We start from the raw sequence: 20,726 nt of genomic DNA on the forward strand, positions 1-20,726 counted from the left end.
GAGACACAGGGAGAACATGCAAACTCCACACAGAAAGGCCCTTTGGCCAACCCCACCTAGGGTGTGGGCGCTCTAATAAATAAGCCACAAGAGGCCAGTGGTTACCTGGTGTTTTACACCGGCTGAGAGGCGTAGGGAGACACCAGGTGCAGCCGAGTGTCTCCAACCCTCTCAGCTGGTGTAAAATACCAGATAACCACAAGCCTCGCGTGGCTTATTGCTTTTCTAAAACGGTTACAATATGGCAACATGAAAAATCATAGACATGTACCAATTAAAACTGTTCTATTTCACTAATAATTCTCTATAAGGTCTGCTCTGCAAGATTTGCTACTACTCCGTTTTGTTTTCAGAGCCCAGCTACAACAACCTTTATGCTTCAATTATGATCTGATTTAACATTGTTCTGGAGCAGGAGCAGAGCGATTACTGAGATAGGCTCAGGGGTCTGTCTGGGGGGTCCCAGGTGACTAATAATTCACTATAAGGTCTGCTCTGCAAGATAGCTCAGGGGTAGAGAAACCGTTATTAGAGCACAAAGGGTTCCCGAAGCGTTCCCAGTTCGAATCCGAAAATGCGTTATAGATGTGATTGTAAGACAATAATAAAATGCGTTATAGATGTGATTGTAAGACAATAATAAAATGCGTTATAGATGTGATTGTAAGACAATAATAAAATGCGTTATAGATGTGATTGTAAGACAATAATAAAATGCGTTATAGATGTGATTGTAAGACAATAATAAAATGCGTTATAGATGTGATTGTAAGACAATAATAAAATGCGTTATAGATGTGATTGTAAGACAATAATAAAATGCGTTATAGATGTGATTGTAAGACAATAATAAAATGCGTTATAGATGTGATTGTAAGACAATAATAAAATGCGTTATAGATGTGATTGTAAGACAATAATAAAATGCGTTATAGATGTGATTGTAAGACAATAATAAAATGCGTTATAGATGTGATTGTAAGACAATAATAAAGCAAATGTTAATATAAAGTCTTCCCCAGTGATGAACATCATGATTTAAAATATATAGAATATCTAACGTCTATTTAAACCTGTTGTCTTATCTGACACACACACACACACACACACACACACACACACACACACACACACACACACACACACACACACACACACACGGCATAAGGAACCAATAGCATCACAGAGATTAACTTCACACACATAAACAGTCTTGTAGTTCTTTTTACAGGCACTAATAGAGTGAAGCATGATGGGAAAGTGAGTCCTCCCCCCTCCCCTCCTCTAGCTCTGATTGGATCCAGAAGCTGTCAATCAATCAATCAGAGCCTTTCATTCATAACAAACCAGTAAAACTCCCTAATCGGGAGATAAGCGACCGTCAGGTCGCATACACAAACTTTAGAAGGCAATGGTAGCCAATCAGGAGGGAATATGGGAAATGGGACGGATCCATGTTGATCACATGACTGTAGAGATACTGTGTACCGCTTTGTGTGATTTTAGGGAAAAATGTGTAGGAGCAGTGGCCAAAAATGTGTTTGAAGAAAGCGGCCTGATGGTGGCGCTATATGGGACAAACAAATCAAGAACTATAGTTTGTCTTTTACACAGTACTCCCCAACGAATATGTGGCCTTAAGCTAGATGCAGAATAGACCAACATTTACAGTGACACTTTTTAACTCAAATATTAGCCTCTGGGGGTCCCTGGAACAAAACATTTTGCCATGGGGGTCCGTGCATGGCCAAATACATATCATTTTGGGGGTCCTTGACATTTGAGAACCATTGATAAATATATATATATATATATATATATATATAGATATATATAGATATTATTTTTTTTCTTCAGAAAACTGTTTTTGATAGAATGTGCCTATCGGTGGTTAGGAACCCCAAAATATATATTTGGCCGCGGACCCCCACCTCAAAATATGTTGTTTCAGGGACCCCCCAGAAGCACAGATTTGAGTTTATTTTCACTCTAAATCTTGCTCTGTTCTGCATCCAGCTTAAGACCACAGACTGGTTGGTAAATGCGGTCGCGTTGCATTAGTGCAGCAAAGTGGCACATCAAACCATATGGATTTCATGGACCCCCAGAACTCTGAGAGAGTACGGGTCCATTTGGTTCCATGTGTTACACTCTCAGAGTTACACACCCGTTACGAGGGTCCATTTGGTACCAAAAAGGATCCATATGATGATGAAGTTCAACTGTTTTCCCATGAAAGCAATGCTGAGGTTTATATCTCTATGGGACTGACTGTATGGCGCCCTCTAGGGGTGAGATGTAGGAAAGGCTACTGGTCTGGGATCTATGAAGGCAGTTTGTTGTCTGTTTGTTCCTCGGAAAATATAATAAAAAGCTGCAATCCACAACTTATTATTTAAAATGAATAAATGAAAGGTATGTGAATTGATTGTGTACGGTAGAGTATGTTAATACAATACAACTAGAAAGTGGTTGTATTTGGTCCCTGCCCTTCTATGGAGACCTTTAGACAGTGTTGGGGAAGTTACTTTGAAAGCGTAACTTGTACAGTTACAAGTAACTCACCATGGCAGTAACTTGATCAAGTTAAAGTTATACCCCTGGAGAAATGCAACTTATAAAGGTTCAAGTTACATAGAACTTGAGTAACTTGAGTTACTTCTTTTTTTGCAGCGTTAAATTGAGAATGTACATTTGGTGTACATGAAACAAAATATAATATCCTACAAAAAAAAGTCACATGCCAAATAGGTTGACATTTTCTTTAGTAAACATCTGTGTTCCTAATATAAAGTTAAAAAAATAAGAAAATTATGATCTGTTGAGGACATTTGATCGTCAATCTTAACAAAACTTAAATTATAACTTCACTTGTAACTTCTTGTAACTTGTAACTTGAGCCAAAAATGACCCAAAAAGTATCTCAGCTACTTGGCGAGTTACATAAATATGAATGTAACTCAGTTACCATCAAGTTACAGCAAATTGTAACTTAGTTACGTAACTCAGTTACATGTAACTTTAACTTCCCCAACACTGTGTGTGTGTGTGTGTGTGTGTGTGTGTGTGTGTGTGTGTGTGTGTGTGTGTGTATAACTCTAGTCCAGATTAAAGGTATTCAGATAGATGTGTGTGTGTGTGTGTGTGTGTGTGTGTGTGTGTGTGTGTGTGTGTATAGCTCTAGTCCAGATTAAAGGTCTTCAGGTATATGTGTGTGTGTATCCAGGGGGTGAAGTGGGTCACGTTGCTGTAGACCCCCGGTCCCAGCACCTTACTGAAGCACACAGACCCCCAGGAGGTCAGGCCGAACAGCACCCAGCGCCCCGAGGGGTCCCCGCACACCAGGGGACCCCCACTGTCCCCCTGAGAGACAGAGAGAGAGAGAGAGAGAGACAGAGAGAATATTTGACATCAATTGTAAAATATTTTGTCTTTCTACTCACGCCAGACACATATATTGTATTACTATAACTAGTAAGACACCTCAGGGTGACTTGCGACCTCAGGGTGACATGCTATGGCCATCTGGCCAGTGATGTATATGGGACCAGTTACTCATATATGGAGAGTGTCAGATGTAGCTCCGACATCTGGCTTTGTCCGGTCAAAAACTATGGGAGAAACGTGTTCAAAACTGTCCGGGGTTTAAAGGGAAACACAAACACACACCCCTCCCCCTCCCCTCTATGACAGGCATCAAACAGGTCGTTGTCTTTGATGCTTTCATTGAAAAGACAAAAAGTCTTTCCAAGAGATGAATGTCAACTTAACTCTTTTACCGCTTCGGACGTTCCCGTTCGCCCCAATTTTGAACCTAGTTCGCTGCCAATACGGCCGCCAGTTCTTTTACCTTGTCTGATGACTGTAAGCTGATGAGGGGTCGCGTGGGTGTGTACAATAAAAAACATCTCCCGTAATGCTGCTTTCAAATCTCCACCACACGTAAACATCAGTGATGTCCAATTCACTTCCTGGCTGTTCTCTGTGGACCTGATCTAGATTATGCATTTCTATGCGCTGAACGACGGCAAGCAGAGCGGCCCAATTCACATCCATTCTTTGCATAAGGCTGCCCTCTGCTGCCAGCTGGGCTAAAGTACACATTATAATAAATACAAAATGAATAAAAAAACTTTTGAAAATAATGAATAGATCATTTTCTATAACATTGCAAAGGTAAGCTGCTTTTTGCTGGCACCAGCCCCAATAAATAAATAATACATCTGGCAGTAAAACTGTTAAACAGTGGAACAGAACAGAACCGAGGAGAGGAGAGGAGAGGAGAGGAGAGGAGAGGAGAGGAGAGGAGGGTCTCACCATACAGGAGTCTACGGTCCCAGCTTCATATCCTGCACACAGCATCCTGCTGGTGATGGTCTTCATGTTCTCTATATTATATATAACTATAGAGTCTCATATATAACTATAGAGTCTCACCATACAGGAGTCTACGGTCCCAGCTTCATATCCTGCACACAGCATCCTGCTGGTGATGGTCTTCATGTTCTCTATATTATATATAACTATAGAGTCTCATATATAACTATAGAGTCTCACCATACAGGAGTCTACGGTCCCAGCTTCATATCCTGCACACAGCATCCTGCTGGTGATGGTCTTCATGTTCTCTATATTATATATAACTATAGAGTCTCATATATAACTATAGAGTCTCACCATACAGGAGTCTACGGTCCCAGCTTCATATCCTGCACACAGCATCCTGCTGGTGATGGTCTTCATGTCGAAGTAGGACTGACACTGAGCCATGGAGATGATCCTTACTGCCCCCTCCTGGAGCTTGAAGGGCACTGCAGAGAGAGAGAGAGAGACACACACACACACACACACACACACACACACACACACACACACACACACACACGTCACATGTTCAAATGAACAGTTTGGATCGCGTGTGCGCGTGTGTGCGTGTGTGTGCGCGTGGGTGCGTGCGAATGTGTGTGCGTGTGCGTGCGTGCGTGCAAATGTGTGTGTGTGTGTGTGTGTGTGTGTGTGTGTGTGTGTGTGTGTGTGTGTGTGTGTGTGTGTGTGTGTGTGTGTGTGTGTGTGTACTCACTCCTGTTGCCCATGTGACCCCATCCAGTGATGTAACAGTAGGAATCAGGAAGAGGAAGTTCTCCAGGTTGAGGTAAACACACTGGTCTGACGTGTGATGTCACTTCCACCTGGAAGTACACACATTATGATGTCACTATGATGTCACTTCCACCTAGAAGTACACACATTATGATGTCACTGTCATTACCTCTGTATCAGCTCTATAACTCTGATGTCACAGTGATGTCACAGTGATAGTGATGTCACAGTGATATAGTGATACAAACTAAGCTCCAAACAGCTTAAAACAGCTATTTAGGGTCCTGCATAACCTTCCCTATCAGACTCACCTCAGTATCTAGTTCTGTCACACTGATGTCATAGTGATATAGTGATGTCATTACCTCCATATCCAGCTCTATCACACTGATGTCATAGTGATATAGTGATGTCATACCTCCATATCCAGTTCTATCACACTGATGTCATAGTGATATAGTGATGTCATACCTCCATATCCAGTTCTATCACACTGATGTCATAGTGATATAGTGATGTCATTACCTCCATATCCAGCTCTATCACACTGATGTCATAGTGATATAGTGATGTCATTACCTCCATATCCAGCTCTATCACACTGATGTCATAGTGATATAGTGATGTCATACCTCCATATCCAGCTCTATCACACTGATGTCATAGTGATATAATGATGTCATACCTCCATATCCAGTTCTAAAACACTGATGTCATAGTGATATAGTGATGTCATAGTGATATAGTGATGTCATAGTGATATAGTGATGTCATTACCTCCATATCCAGCTCTATCACACTGATGTCATAGTGATATAGTGATGTCATACCTCCATATCCAGCTCTATCACACTGATGTCATAGTCCACCACAGCGCGGTTGTAGCGCGGGTGAACGATGATGGAGCGAACCCCTCTGGTCTGGCTGTGGGCACCAGGGTGGTCCAGGTTGGTGATGCCCAGGACCACCTTCCATAGGCTGGCACTCTCTCTCCTGATAGAGAGACATAGAGACATCATTATAGACTGGCACTCTCTCTCCTGATAGAGAGACATAGACACATCATTATAGACCTTCCACTCTCTCTCCTGATAGAGAGACATAGACACATCATTATAGACCTTCCACTCTCTCTCCTGATAGAGAGACATAGAGACATTATTATAGACCTTCCACTCTCTCTCCTGATAGAGAGACATAGACACATCATTATAGACCTTCCACTCTCTCTCCTGATAGAGAGACATAGAGACATCATTATAGACCTTCCACTCTCTCTCCTGATAGAGAGACATAGAGACAACATTATAGACCTTCCACTCTCTCTCCTGATAGAGAGACATAGAGACATTATTATCACCCTGGCCACTGTGTGCTTCTTCATAACAGAAGTGGTGGAAGTGCTGTGATGAAGGGAAGTTACGTCATGCGGTGCAGGTCTGTTTACATCCGCCAGCCAAACAAACCTAAATAGATTGTAGCTCTGAACTCACTCTTAACAGGTGTAACTTTGTCAGAATACGTTTGCAGGACACAGCACTGTGACAAAACAACAACATCCGGAAGAATTCTCACAGTGGAAGTGGCACTGTTCTATGCACTCTCTGCCTCATATTGTAACCAGGCTTTTCTCTGCACAGATGAGTAAACCTTGGTGTGGTCCTGGACAGCCAGCTATCATTCAAGGCACACATTGCATCAGTCACCCGGTCCTGTAGGTTCACACTCTATAACATCCGTAAAATCAGACCCTTCCTCACCCAGGAGGCAGCCCAGCTCCTCATCCGGACATCTGTCATATCAAAACTTGACTATTGTAACTCTCTCCTCACTGGTCTCCCGGCATGTGCACTTAAACCTCTCCAACTGATCCAAATTGCCGCGGCACGACTGGTCTTCAACCAGCCTAAGTTCTCACATGTCTCTCCCCTTCTCCGCAGCCTCCACTGGCTCCCGGTTGCGGCCCGCATGGAATACAAAACACTGATGCTGACCTTCAAAGCAGCCAAAGGTATCGCTCCTCCATACCTCCAAAACCTGATCAACCCCTACACCCCCACCCGTTCACTTAGATCAGCCAACACAGGGATGCTGACAGAACCCTCGCTAAAAACCCCAGGGCAAAATTCCACTCGTCCGAGACAGTTTACCCTCCTGGCCCCCAAGTTGTGGAATAAACTCCCTGTTGCACTTAGAACAACGGACTCACTCGCTAGCTTTCACCGTGGACTGAAGACTCACCTCTTCAGACTCCACCTAAACCCTTAGCACTACTGGAAAATCAATGACCATACATGAAGCTAGTTAGCATTTGTTTTTAGGTTTTTAGAAACCTTTTTTTCTTTACGGATTATATTGTTTTTTCTAGATAGATATTCATTTACTATTTGTTATATTTGCCAGACCCATGAAATGGGTAGGCCTACATAAGCAAATGTCGGTCTGTCCGGGTTTTCTATATAAAGGGTATATATGATGATGACATGATGATGACATGCCTACAAAAGGCATGATGTCATAAATGATGATGACAGGCAGGGGGTCTGGCACAACCAGGTTGACCTGGTCTAGTTATTATAGACCCAGCACCACAGCTAACATAACACCCACCCCCACCCCTCCCACCTTCAGCCAATCAGGAGACAGCAAACATAAGACCCACCCCTCAAAGCAGTGGGCCACAGTGAGCGCCCAACGGCCACCAATCAGCACGCAGCCACAGATGTGTCCACTGTGACCGCTCTGCAGGGAGCACTGCCATGGCCACGCCCCCGAGCGAGAGACCCGCCCACCCAGGATCCTCTTCCTTCTGTGGAGGGACACGCCTCCAGACACCTGCCTCACCCCACAGTCTGGGAGAGAGACATAGATACACAGAGAGAGAGAGAGAGAGAGAGAGAGATTGAAATGATCTGCATTTAGAAGGCAACATATATATATATATATATATATATATATATATATATATATATATATATATATATATATATATATATATATAAACATGGTGAAACTAATCTTAACACTTGGGACCATCCACTTGAAAAGAGAAAGATATTATTTTATCTGTTTATCTGGCCCAGTGGGAATGGGCCATTAATCTAGTTATAAATCTGTTTATCTGGCCCAGTGGGAATGGGCCATTAATCTAGTTATAAATCTGTTTATCTGGCCTAGTGGGAATGGGCCATTAATCTAGTTATAAATCTGTTTATCTGGCCCAGTGGGAATGGGCCATTAATCTAGTTATACATCTGTTTATCTGGCCCAGTGGGAATGGGCCATTAATCTAGTTATACATCTGTTTATCTGGCCCAGTGGGAATGGGCCATTAATCTAGTTATAAATCTGTTTATCTGGCCCAGTGGGAATGGGCCATTAATCTAGTTATAAATCTGTTTATCTGGCCCAGTGGGAATGGGCCATTAATCTAGTTATAAATCTGTTTATCTGGCCCAGTGGGAATGGGCCATTAATCTAGTTATAAATCTGTTTATCTGGCCTAGTGGGAATGGGCCATTAATCTAGTTATACATCTGTTTATCTGGCCCAGTGGGAATGGGCCATTAATCTAGTTATACATCTGTTTATCTGGCCCAGTGGGAATGGGCCATTAATCTAGTTATACATCTGTTTATCTGGCCCAGTGGGAATGGGCCATTAATCTAGTTATAAATCTGTTTATCTGGCCCAGTGGGAATGGGCCATTAATCTAGTTATAAATCTGTTTATCTGGCCCAGTGGGAATGGGCCATTAATCTAGTTATACATCTGTTTATCTGGCCCAGTGGGAATGGGCCATTAATCTAGTTATACATCTGTTTATCTGGCCCAGTGGGAATGGGCCATTAATCTAGTTATAAATCTGTTTATCTGGCCCAGTGGGAATGGGCCATTAATCTAGTTATAAATCTGTTTATCTGGCCTAGTGGGAATGGGCCATTAATCTAGTTATAAATCTGTTTATCTGGCCTAGTGGGAATGGGCCATTAATCTAGTTATAAATCTGTTTATCTGGCCCAGTGGGAATGGGCCATTAATCTAGTTATAAATCTGTTTATCTGGCCCAGTGGGAATGGGCCATTAATCTAGTTATAAATCTGTTTATCTGGCCTAGTGGGAATGGGCCATTAATCTAGTTATAAATCTGTTTATCTGGCCCAGTGGGAATGGGCCATTAATCTAGTTATAAATCTGTTTATCTGGCCCAGTGGGAATGGGCCATTAATCTAGTTATACATCTGTTTATCTGGCCCAGTGGGAATGGGCCATTAATCTAGTTATACATCTGTTTATCTGGCCCAGTGGGAATGGGCCATTAATCTAGTTATACATCTGTTTATCTGGCCCAGTGGGAATGGGCCATTAATCTAGTTATAAATCTGTTTATCTGGCCCAGTGGGAATGGGCCATTATATTAATCTAGTTATAAATCTGTTTATCTGGCCCAGTGGGAATGGGCCATTAATCTAGTTATAAATCTGTTTATCTGGCCCAGTGGGAATGGGCCATTAATCTAGTTATAAATCTGTTTATCTGGCCCAGTGGGAATGGGCCATTAATCTAGTTATACATCTGTTTATCTGGCCCAGTGGGAATGGGCCATTAATCTAGTTATACATCTGTTTATCTGGCCCAGTGGGAATGGGCCATTAATCTAGTTATAAATCTGTTTATCTGGCCCAGTGGGAATGGGCCATTAATCTAGTTATACATCTGTTTATCTGGCCCAGTGGGAATGGGCCATTAATCTAGTTATACATCTGTTTATCTGGCCCAGTGGGAATGGGCCATTAATCTAGTTATAAATCTGTTTATCTGGCCCAGTGGGAATGGGCCATTAATCTAGTTATAAATCTGTTTATCTGGCCCAGTGGGAATGGGCCATTAATCTAGTTATAAATCTGTTTATCTGGCCCAGTGGGAATGGGCCATTAATCTAGTTATAAATCTGTTTATCTGGCCCAGTGGGAATGGGCCATTAATCTAGTTATACATCTGTTTATCTGGCCCAGTGGGAATGGGCCATTAATCTAGTTATACATCTGTTTATCTGGCCCAGTGGGAATGGGCCATTAATCTAGTTATACATCTGTTTATCTGGCCCAGTGGGAATGGGCCATTAATCTAGTTATACATCTGTTTATCTGGCCCAGTGGGAATGGGCCATTAATCTAGTTATACATCTGTTTATCTGGCCCAGTGGGAATGGGCCATTAATCTAGTTATAAATCTGTTTATCTGGCCCAGTGGGAATGGGCCATTAATCTAGTTATAAATCTGTTTATCTGGCCCAGTGGGAATGGGCCATTAATCTAGTTATAAATCTGTTTATCTGGCCCAGTGGGAATGGGCCATTAATCTAGTTATAAATCTGTTTATCTGGCCCAGTGGGAATGGGCCATTAATCTAGTTATACATCTGTTTATCTGGCCCAGTGGGAATGGGCCATTAATCTAGTTATACATCTGTTTATCTGGCCCAGTGGGAATGGGCCATTAATCTAGTTATACATCTGTTTATCTGGCCCAGTGGGAATGGGCCATTAATCTAGTTATAAATCTGTTTATCTGGCCCAGTGGGAATGGGCCATTAATCTAGTTATAAATCTGTTTATCTGGCCTAGTGGGAATGGGCCATTAATCTAGTTATAAATCTGTTTATCTGGCCCAGTGGGAATGGGCCATTAATCTAGTTATACATCTGTTTATCTGGCCCAGTGGGAATGGGCCATTAATCTAGTTATAAATCTGTTTATCTGGCCCAGTGGGAATGGGCCATTAATCTAGTTATAAATCTGTTTATCTGGCCCAGTGGGAATGGGCCATTAATCTAGTTATAAATCTGTTTATCTGGCCCAGTGGGAATGGGCCATTAATCTAGTTATACATCTGTTTATCTGGCCTAGTGGGAATGGGCCATTAATCTAGTTATAAATCTGTTTATCTGGCCCAGTGGGAATGGGCCATTAATCTAGTTATAAATCTGTTTATCTGGCCCAGTGGGAATGGGCCATTAATCTAGTTATAAATCTGTTTATCTGGCCTAGTGGGAATGGGCCATTAATCTAGTTATAAATCTGTTTATCTGGCCCAGTGGGAATGGGCCATTAATCTAGTTATACATCTGTTTATCTGGCCCAGTGGGAATGGGCCATTAATCTAGTTATACATCTGTTTATCTGGCCCAGTGGGAATGGGCCATTAATCTAGTTATACATCTGTTTATCTGGCCCAGTGGGAATGGGCCATTAATCTAGTTATACATCTGTTTATCTGGCCCAGTGGGAATGGGCCATTAATCTAGTTATACATCTGTTTATCTGGCCCAGTGGGAATGGGCCATTAATCTAGTTATAAATCTGTTTATCTGGCCCAGTGGGAATGGGCCATTAATCTAGTTATAAATCTGTTTATCTGGCCCAGTGGGAATGGGCCATTAATCTAGTTATAAATCTGTTTATCTGGCCCAGTGGGAATGGGCCATTAATCTAGTTATAAATCTGTTTATCTGGCCCAGTGGGAATGGGCCATTAATCTAGTTATACATCTGTTTATCTGGCCTAGTGGGAATGGGCCATTAATCTAGTTATAAATCTGTTTATCTGGCCTAGTGGGAATGGGCCATTAATCTAGTTATAAATCTGTTTATCTGGCCTAGTGGGAATGGGCCATTAATCTAGTTATAAATCTGTTTATCTGGCCCAGTGGGAATGGGCCATTAATCTAGTTATAAATCTGTTTATCTGGCCTAGTGGGAATGGGCCATTAATCTAGTTATACATCTGTTTATCTGGCCTAGTGGGAATGGGCCATTAATCTAGTTATACATCTGTTTATCTGGCCTAGTGGGAATGGGCCATTAATCTAGTTATAAATCTGTTTATCTGGCCCAGTGGGAATGGGCCATTAATCTAGTTATAAATCTGTTTATCTGGCCCAGTGGGAATGGGCCATTAATCTAGTTATAAATCTGTTTATCTGGCCCAGTGGGAATGGGCCATTAATCTAGTTATACATCTGTTTATCTGGCCCAGTGGGAATGGGCCATTAATCTAGTTATAAATCTGTTTATCTGGCCCAGTGGGAATGGGCCATTAATCTAGTTATACATCTGTTTATCTGGCCTAGTGGGAATGGGCCATTAATCTAGTTATACATCTGTTTATCTGGCCTAGTGGGAATGGGCCATTAATCTAGTTATAAATCTGTTTATCTGGCCCAGTGGGAATGGGCCATTAATCTAGTTATAAATCTGTTTATCTGGCCCAGTGGGAATGGGCCATTAATCTAGTTATAAATCTGTTTATCTGGCCCAGTGGGAATGGGCCATTAATCTAGTTATACATCTGTTTATCTGGCCTAGTGGGAATGGGCCATTAATCTAGTTATAAATCTGTTTATCTGGCCCAGTGGGAATGGGCCATTAATCTAGTTATAAATCTGTTTATCTGGCCCAGTGGGAATGGGCCATTAATCTAGTTATAAATCTGTTTATCTGGCCTAGTGGGAATGGGCCATTAATCTAGTTATAAATCTGTTTATCTGGCCCAGTGGGAATGGGCCATTAATCTAGTTATACATCTGTTTATCTGGCCCAGTGGGAATGGGCCATTAATCTAGTTATACATCTGTTTATCTGGCCCAGTGGGAATGGGCCATTAATCTAGTTATAAATCTGTTTATCTGGCCCAGTGGGAATGGGCCATTAATCTAGTTATAAATCTGTTTATCTGGCCCAGTGGGAATGGGCCATTAATCTAGTTATACATCTGTTTATCTGGCCCAGTGGGAATGGGCCATTAATCTAGTTATAAATCTGTTTATCTGGCCCAGTGGGAATGGGCCATTAATCTAGTTATAAATCTGTTTATCTGGCCCAGTGGGAATGGGCCATTAATCTAGTTATAAATCTGTTTATCTGGCCCAGTGGGAATGGGCCATTAATCTAGTTATATATCTGTTTATCTGGCCCAGTGGGAATGGGCCATTAATCTAGTTATACATCTGTTTATCTGGCCCAGTGGGAATGGGCCATTAATCTAGTTATACATCTGTTTATCTGGCCCAGTGGGAATGGGCCATTAATCTAGTTATACATCTGTTTATCTGGCCCAGTGGGAATGGGCCATTAATCTAGTTATAAATCTGTTTATCTGGCCCAGTGGGAATGGGCCATTAATCTAGTTATGGCAAAACTATGGCAGCCCAAGTGTTAAAATGAATATAATTAAAAATGTGTCTTACCTTCTCTGGTACAAAGAACTGACACTCTGTTCCCTGAATGGCATGAGTGACTGAGAGAGAGAGAGAGAGAGAGAGAGAGAGAGAGAGAGAGAGAGAGAGAGAGAGAGAGAGAGAGAGAGAGAGAGAGAGAGAGAGAGAGGGAGGGAGGGAGGGAGGGAGGGAGGGAGAGAGAGAGAGAGAGAGAGAGAGAGAACATTTATAAGCACTTCATTAAATAAAACCAATATGATTGTGATCAAGCACACAGCGTCCGACTTTCTGTGAGGACAAAAACAGACAATAATGTCAGAATGTGGACACATTGTAACCTGTGCATGAGGTCACAGAGACACTGTGTGTTCATTTATTCTCTATTAGCAGCTTAATGACCAGTATTAAATAATAATTGTCTATTCTATGTCTTTGATTGATTGATTGATTGAAGACTTTATTAGAAGTTTGCATAGGAAAAGGTACAGTTTCATGACGGTACAGTTCACTGGTACAACTGGTCAACTAAAAGGAGATCCTAGAAAAGACTGTGTTTATTTCCATAGGAAACCATTGAAGTATCTCATATAACATTGAATGACAGTCTAATGCATTTGTACTTCATAATGTTAACATGAGTATCACTAAATGCATTTGAAATAAACATGTTACTTCCATTCCTTTTTTTTTTTTTTAATAGCCAAAAAATATTCAGGTTTCCAATTCAAATAGTAGCAAAAATAACTGATCTACATGCTCAAAACAGGCCGCACTGCGATGCGTTTTGAGCTTGTAGATCGGCTATTTTTGCTACTTTTGTGTGGCATAGAATGACAAAGTAAGAAAAAAAAAAAAATCCCAAAAGGTTAAAATACTTAGGTTGTGGTTTGGCAGCCAAAGTTTGGCATGGATAGGGGCAACGGTGGCAGAGATATGAGCAGGGCAAAAGTGTGACGTGTGACGTGACTGACAGACAGACAGACAAGACAGACTGACAGACAGCCGGTGGAGGTTTTGATAGTAACTGCGACCTGATGGTCACAATGAATGGATACTGTCATAGTTCTATGAATGGGTGCAGTACTACAGTGCTACTGAGGGGGGCGCTACCTCCTCTTCTCCAGAAGGCCCTGCAGGGCGGAGCCATTCCTCAGCAGCCAATCAGGATGCACGTGGAGCCAGCGGCGACGCCCCTGAACCCCGGGCTGGTCCGCTACCATGGTAACCGAGGACGGAACCCTGTGCACGCACACACACACACACACACACACACACACACACACACACACACACACACACACGCACGCACGCACGCACGCACGCACGCACGCACACATACACACACACACACACAATAAATTGTGATGCTAATGATACTGACGACTCAAATCCTGACTGTCATCACCGAATGTATGTCCCAGTCCGGCCCTGGTCCAATCTGATTGCATTAAACCATGTTAAACTCATTTTGCCACTCACTTTGCCACTCGATTTGCCATTCACTTGCATGCATATACCCACTATAGCAGGGGTTCCCTAACTTCTTTGGCTCAGGGCACCCCTATAAATATGTTTTTCGTCCGAGGTACCCCTAAATTATATTCATAATTTTCACTCCCAGCACCTTATATTTAAAGAATATATTTTAGTGATTATGTTGTGAGGAAAACGTAGAGATAAGAGCCATTTTGGTTTGAACTGACTGAAAATCAACCCCTGGACTGCCGTCACAGCACCCCAGGGTGCCCCGTCACCCACTTTGAAAACCCCTGCTCTATGGAGGATGTGGTGCGAGGCAGACTGTCACATAGCAAGGAAGGAAGAGAAAGATTGGGTGAAGAAAGTAACATGGTTTAACGTAGAGGGGACAAGACCCAGTGGCCGGCCTAAGAAGACCTGGCAGACGACCGTGGTGGCTGACATGAAAACGGTCCATGGCCACCTCATGGACCATGAGGTCATGGAGCGTTCCCACTGGGAGAGAGCCAGAGTGAGAAGGCAGTCCTGGAGACTTTAAACCCATGATGATGATTTATCAAGTTTATGCTACTGATTGTGTTCAAGAATTTCCAGTTAAATGTGAACTCAAATAAAGACGTTAAATGTGTGTGTGACTGCCTGTGTATGTGCATGCTTGCATACATGGTGTGTACGTGTGCGAGCGTGTGCATGTGTGTGTGTGTGTGTGTGTGTGTGTGTGCGTGCGTGCGTGCGTGCGTGTGTGTGTGTGTGTGTGTGTGTGTGTGTGTGTGTGTGTGTGTGTGTGTGTGTCCACTGACCTTACCCTAGTCCCAGCTGCTTGCAGGTCAGCTGACTCAGATGAAGGTTCCAGTCGTCTGCACACACCTGGTACTGATCAGCTGTTCTGTGGATGGACAGGCCTGTGGAGGAGAGAGACACTGTAGACGCACACGCACACACACACACACACACACACACACACACACACACACACACACACACACACACACACACACACACACACACACACACACACACACACGATAGTCAAAACCGATCCTGCACTATTTGTCAGAGACACTAGTGGCGTTTCCATAAAGCCTCTTAATGCGCATTTAAGGCTTATTCGCAAAATCTTTTTATGGAAACACTTCAAAATGCGAATAAACTTTCATTATCCGCAATGAAATGTATCCGCTTGGAGGAGGTGGATTTTGAGGCTTTATCGAATAAACTAAATGCGCATTTGTGAATGGAAACGGGTCAGACAATAAATGTGAATACATTATGACGTTCTGGGTCCATATCGTCCTCCAACTTAACACTTTGCCCCTTTGTCCATTGTATAGCGTTTATAGCCCACAAAACAAACCGGTTGTTTGTTAGACACGGAGTGACACGGACCGTGTGTAAATTCCTCACGTTTTCACCTCCCGGAGTCAAGCCATCCGTGGCTAACCCTTCCTCATCACACGGTGTTGCGTGCCAAAAGTGTCCGATCTACAAGCTCACAGCAGCTCGCATCCGTGTCTCCGCACCGCGTTGTGAGCTTGCAGATCGGCCACCTTCCAGAGGACGCTGAAACCTGCAGGATGAGCACTCTGTCAACTCATGTGACCGTCGCTAATTCGAATGACACCCGCAAATGGAAACGGTCTAAATTCTGTTTGTCTTCATACGCATTTCTGATAATTCGCTTCCCTAATTCGAATAGGTTTATGGAAACATGGCTACTGACAAAAACTAAAATGGCTTGGGAAAACTTTTGGGATTACAGAAAAGTTAACTGAAAACAGGTTAACTTCAGGTGACATAAAGGTGTTCAGAAAACATTAGGCCTTGAACAATAGTGTGGTCACTCTAACTAGATGTTTTAATCCTGCATGCGGGACATCAGTGGTCGTCAAACATGGCATCTGAAAACATGTTGTTTCCCCAGGACTTGTGCTCATACAATTGGTCATAGATATTCCAAATTCTCTCAAAAGCTTAATGCAGTTGGAACAGGATGAATTGGTTGAACTGATGTTGATTCTATATGTTTCAGGGCTGCTGGAACGCTATGTTTGTTAATGTTTACATCAAACTATTGTTTTTGACAGATTACGTTGTTTCCGGTGACAGATAGTATTGGATAAAACTGTGCCATCTTTCTGTGTGTCACTCAGGAGTTATAGAGGTCTGTTAGCTCCTAACATAAACTTTATTCACAACTCTTCATGGTACGCTGACCACAGATTGCAGACATATAACAATTTAAGCACATTTAAAGGAGTAGTTCACCATAATAAATGACATATTATTCTCTATCAGTTCCACAGACCATGGAGCTTGATTTCATGGAGATTTCACTTTTAGTTTTTAGTCTCATGATGACCGGTGGAGTCTCTGTAAGTCTCCTGCTCATCACATCCAAGTCTTCATGAGATGGAATTCATAGATAATAGTTTTGTTTTTTTGGGGTGAACTCCTCCTTTAATTCATGGCCTGCCACGGGATGAGTTTTGTGTTTGGACGCTGGATGGCAATTCTTTGGTTCAGGACACCATTTATAAATATTAGTTTTTCCTCCCCCTACATTATAATTCTCACTCCCAGCACCTTATATTGTATGATCAGTATGATCAGTAGTTTGATTGATTGATTGATTGATTGATTGATTGATTGATTGATTGATTATTTTATTAGACCAAAAATGGAGAACAGTACAAGTCAATACAATATAAATAAAGTACACCCTGCCTAAATGGAACATCTCAAATAAGATCTTTTACTGTCTTTTTTTTACGTTGGAAGCCCTCTAGTAGTAGTAGTTAGTATGATCTAACAATGTTTTAATCAAAAAATTGGATTGGATTGGAAAAATATAAATCTTTTTGTTATTTTATAAGATGATGAATGAAATCGTGTTTTATTGGGTAAATCACATGACTTGGCTCCAGCGCTGCATTTGATAACTTCTCCGGGCAAAGGAATCATACTGGTTCATGGCTTGTAGCATAAATTCTAAATCATCCCATTACCTCGCGTCACCCCTGGACTGCCGTCACAGCACTCACGTTGAAAACCCCTGCGCTGGTCTATGGCAGGGGTTTTCAAAGTGGGTGACGGGGCACCCTGGGGTGACGGGGCACCCCGGGGTGCCGTGACAGCAGTCCAGGGGTGACACGAAATAATTTGATAATATTTGGAATTTATTTGGACACTTGAAAAAATATTTAGTATCATTTTAAACTTGAAGTAACAAGTTATTTTCAGTCAGTTCTAACCAAAATGGCTGTTATCTCAACGTTTTCCTCTCAACATAAATACTAAAATATCTTCACTGTCGGGCAGAAACCTCGTATCTCCAAGTTTCAAATGTGTACATCTTTTGGTAAAGCAAAGCCCTGCTTCATCATAAAGACTGTCGCACAAAACCAGTGAAAACAGCCGATCTACGAGCACACAACGTCTCGCGATGCGAGGCGTTGTGTGCTTGTAGATCTGCTGTTTTCATAAAAAACTAAAAAGTGTGTGCACGTGCGGGTGTGTGTCTAACATAACTCACCACAGTCCCACTCATCAGAGCTGTCAGAGCAGTGTTTGACTCCATCACACCACAGAGTACGATGAACACACTGATGGTTGGAGCACGATACCTCATTGTCCCTACACACAGCTGGAGAGGAGAGGAGAGGAGAGGAGAGGAGAGGAGAGGAGAGATAATCATCTTCAGAGGTGGAAGGTAAAATGTGGAGGTACTTTTACTTCTACTCCACTACATCTCTGAGGCACATGCATCCACATAAGGAACGCCCATAATCGTCACATCCGGTTTTAGCGTGGGGGAAAACATAAACATATAGTTATTCAGTCTACACTAAAACTATTTTTGCCAATCTATGCAGTGCCAAAAATCAACAAGCTCGCAATGCGGCGCGTTTAAGCGAGTAGATTGTTGGGGGAAAAGATTGTTGGGTTATGTTCCCCCCTGGCATAGACTATAGAAGCCCAGGTTCAAGTGGTGGAGTCAGATTATCTTTATATCTTCACCGCAAATTACACAAGCACTGAGACCGGACATCAGTTATTTTATTCTGTTTCTCCTACGTCACACAAGTGTGAGATCGGAGATCTGTTTCTCTCTCTCCATCTACTCTATACTACCTCTGTGTTACAAAAACATGTTTGCATTATGCACTGCATTGTTCAATCGCCTGGTAAAGACACTAATACAAGATATGATCAATTAGTCGTGCCACAATATAAAAAAACAACAGCAGCCATAATTCAGATAACCATGGTCTAGTATGATCAGACCATTCCTTATTAATATAAGGACAATGATTAATCCTGATGATGTTTAATTTTCTAATGCATCGTTTTTTGTCCATTGGCAACCAAGGAATCAATGTAAGACATTGACTCCAAAGCGTCATAATGCGATGTGATCTTGTAGATGTTTGGCCTCCTAAGCCAGCCTAGAATATAGAAGCTTTGTCTGTATAATATATTATTATATATATCAAGTGGTTTATAACCAGTAAGACTCCATAATCGGGAGATAAGCAACCGTCAGGTTGCATACACAGAAGGCAATGGTAGCCAATCAGGAGGGAATATGGGAAATGGGACAGATCCATGTTGATGACATGTAGACATACTGTGTACTGCTTTGTGTGATTTTAGGGCCAAATCTGTAGGAGCAGTGTCCAAAAATGTGTAGATTATGCCTCATCTTTAATGCATGTGTCAATGTGTTGCACAATAAGCACCAGTGGTCCCCCTCTACCCTCCATGTTACAAAACCTGTCTTTAATGGCCTGGTGGAGACACAACTAGAAGCAGTGCTCTTCCGAGCACAGGTCTCCACCAGGCCACACAAATCGGCCTGTTATAGCGCCACCATGAGGCTGATTTAAAAAATGTGGGGCAGAGGTTCTGAATTAGCATCCAGGGAGTGTGTGTGCTCAGTTTGGCAGCGATCGGGCCAACGGCGCCGGAGATTAGCTGGTAACAACCAGGCCACACAAATCGGCCTGTTATAGCGCCACCATGAGGCTGATTTGAAAAATGTGGGGCAGAGGTTCTAAATTGGCATCCAGGGAGTGTGTGTGCTCAGTTTGGCAGCGATCGGGCCAACGGTGACTGAGATTAGCTGCTCACAAACTGCGAGGACGCACGGACGCACAGACGCACGCACGGACGGACGGAGGGGAAAACATACTCTCCCTCAGCCTTCGGCTGGTGGAGACAATTACAAGATATGATCAATTAAACTTAGTTTAGAGTCCTGAGTTTTGAAGGTATATGGCAGGATTGATTGATTGAAGATTGAATAATGTATTAGAAGTTTGCAATAGAAAAAAGTACAGTTTCATGACAGTACAAATCACTGGTACAAGGTCAACTAAAAGGAGATCCTAGAAAGCCGAGGCTTGTTTCCACAGGATGGACGCCATTATCGTTTGGCAAAATGCTGTGTTATTTAACATCATGCTTGATTTACACTCTACAACACTACTTTAGCGCTGCATTCATTGCCATGTTTTAAAAGTATTTTCTGCAGGTTTGATACTAGGATAGGCTTTTGTGTGTAAATCCTTGCATGATAACAAGCTGTTAATGGCTGTAGCCAACTGGAATTCAATTAATGTGTTCTGTAAACATCATTGATTAATGAATGCTTTTTGTTTAAGTCTAATTGATCATTTAGAAAATGTAATAGTGTCTCTTACCAGACAGATATATCAGATAACCATGGTCTTGTATGATCCGACTAGTCCTTAAAGACAATAATTAATCCCGATGCCGTTTAATTTTCTAATGCATCGTTTTTTGTCCATTGGCAACCAAGGAATCAATGTAAGACATTGCAATTAATTAAAAAATCTGATTTGAAAAATGCAGAAATCCCCATTCTAACTAATGGGAGCAAGTTATTTCTATCCCTAGGAGCAAGAGGAG

The 20,726-nt window shown here is 42.3% G+C and overlaps 1 protein-coding gene across 1 annotated transcript in view; it reads right to left on the reverse strand.

Annotated features, from left to right (window-relative positions):
• Window positions 1-3,180: 3,180 nt before the first annotated feature.
• The window catches only part of corin (corin, serine peptidase), a gene marked incomplete at both ends in the record, with an annotated part of 87,923 nt that continues 70,377 nt past the window's right edge, over window positions 3,181-20,726 (reverse strand). The window contains 9 exons of the mRNA XM_080742291.1: window positions 3,181-3,363; window positions 4,678-4,811; window positions 5,081-5,189; window positions 5,931-6,093; window positions 7,763-7,952; window positions 13,347-13,396; window positions 14,427-14,555; window positions 15,601-15,715; window positions 18,328-18,438. Of these exons, the coding sequence (XP_080598417.1) occupies window positions 3,181-3,363; window positions 4,678-4,811; window positions 5,081-5,189; window positions 5,931-6,093; window positions 7,763-7,952; window positions 13,347-13,396; window positions 14,427-14,555; window positions 15,601-15,715; window positions 18,328-18,438 (1,184 nt within the window). The remainder of the gene's footprint in view (window positions 3,364-4,677; window positions 4,812-5,080; window positions 5,190-5,930; window positions 6,094-7,762; window positions 7,953-13,346; window positions 13,397-14,426; window positions 14,556-15,600; window positions 15,716-18,327; window positions 18,439-20,726) is intronic.

The sequence above is a fragment of the Nannobrachium achirus genome, assembly GCF_963921795.1.
Source record: "Nannobrachium achirus genome assembly, chromosome: 14".
In the NCBI taxonomy this organism is placed as follows: Eukaryota; Metazoa; Chordata; class Actinopteri; order Myctophiformes; family Myctophidae; genus Nannobrachium; species Nannobrachium achirus.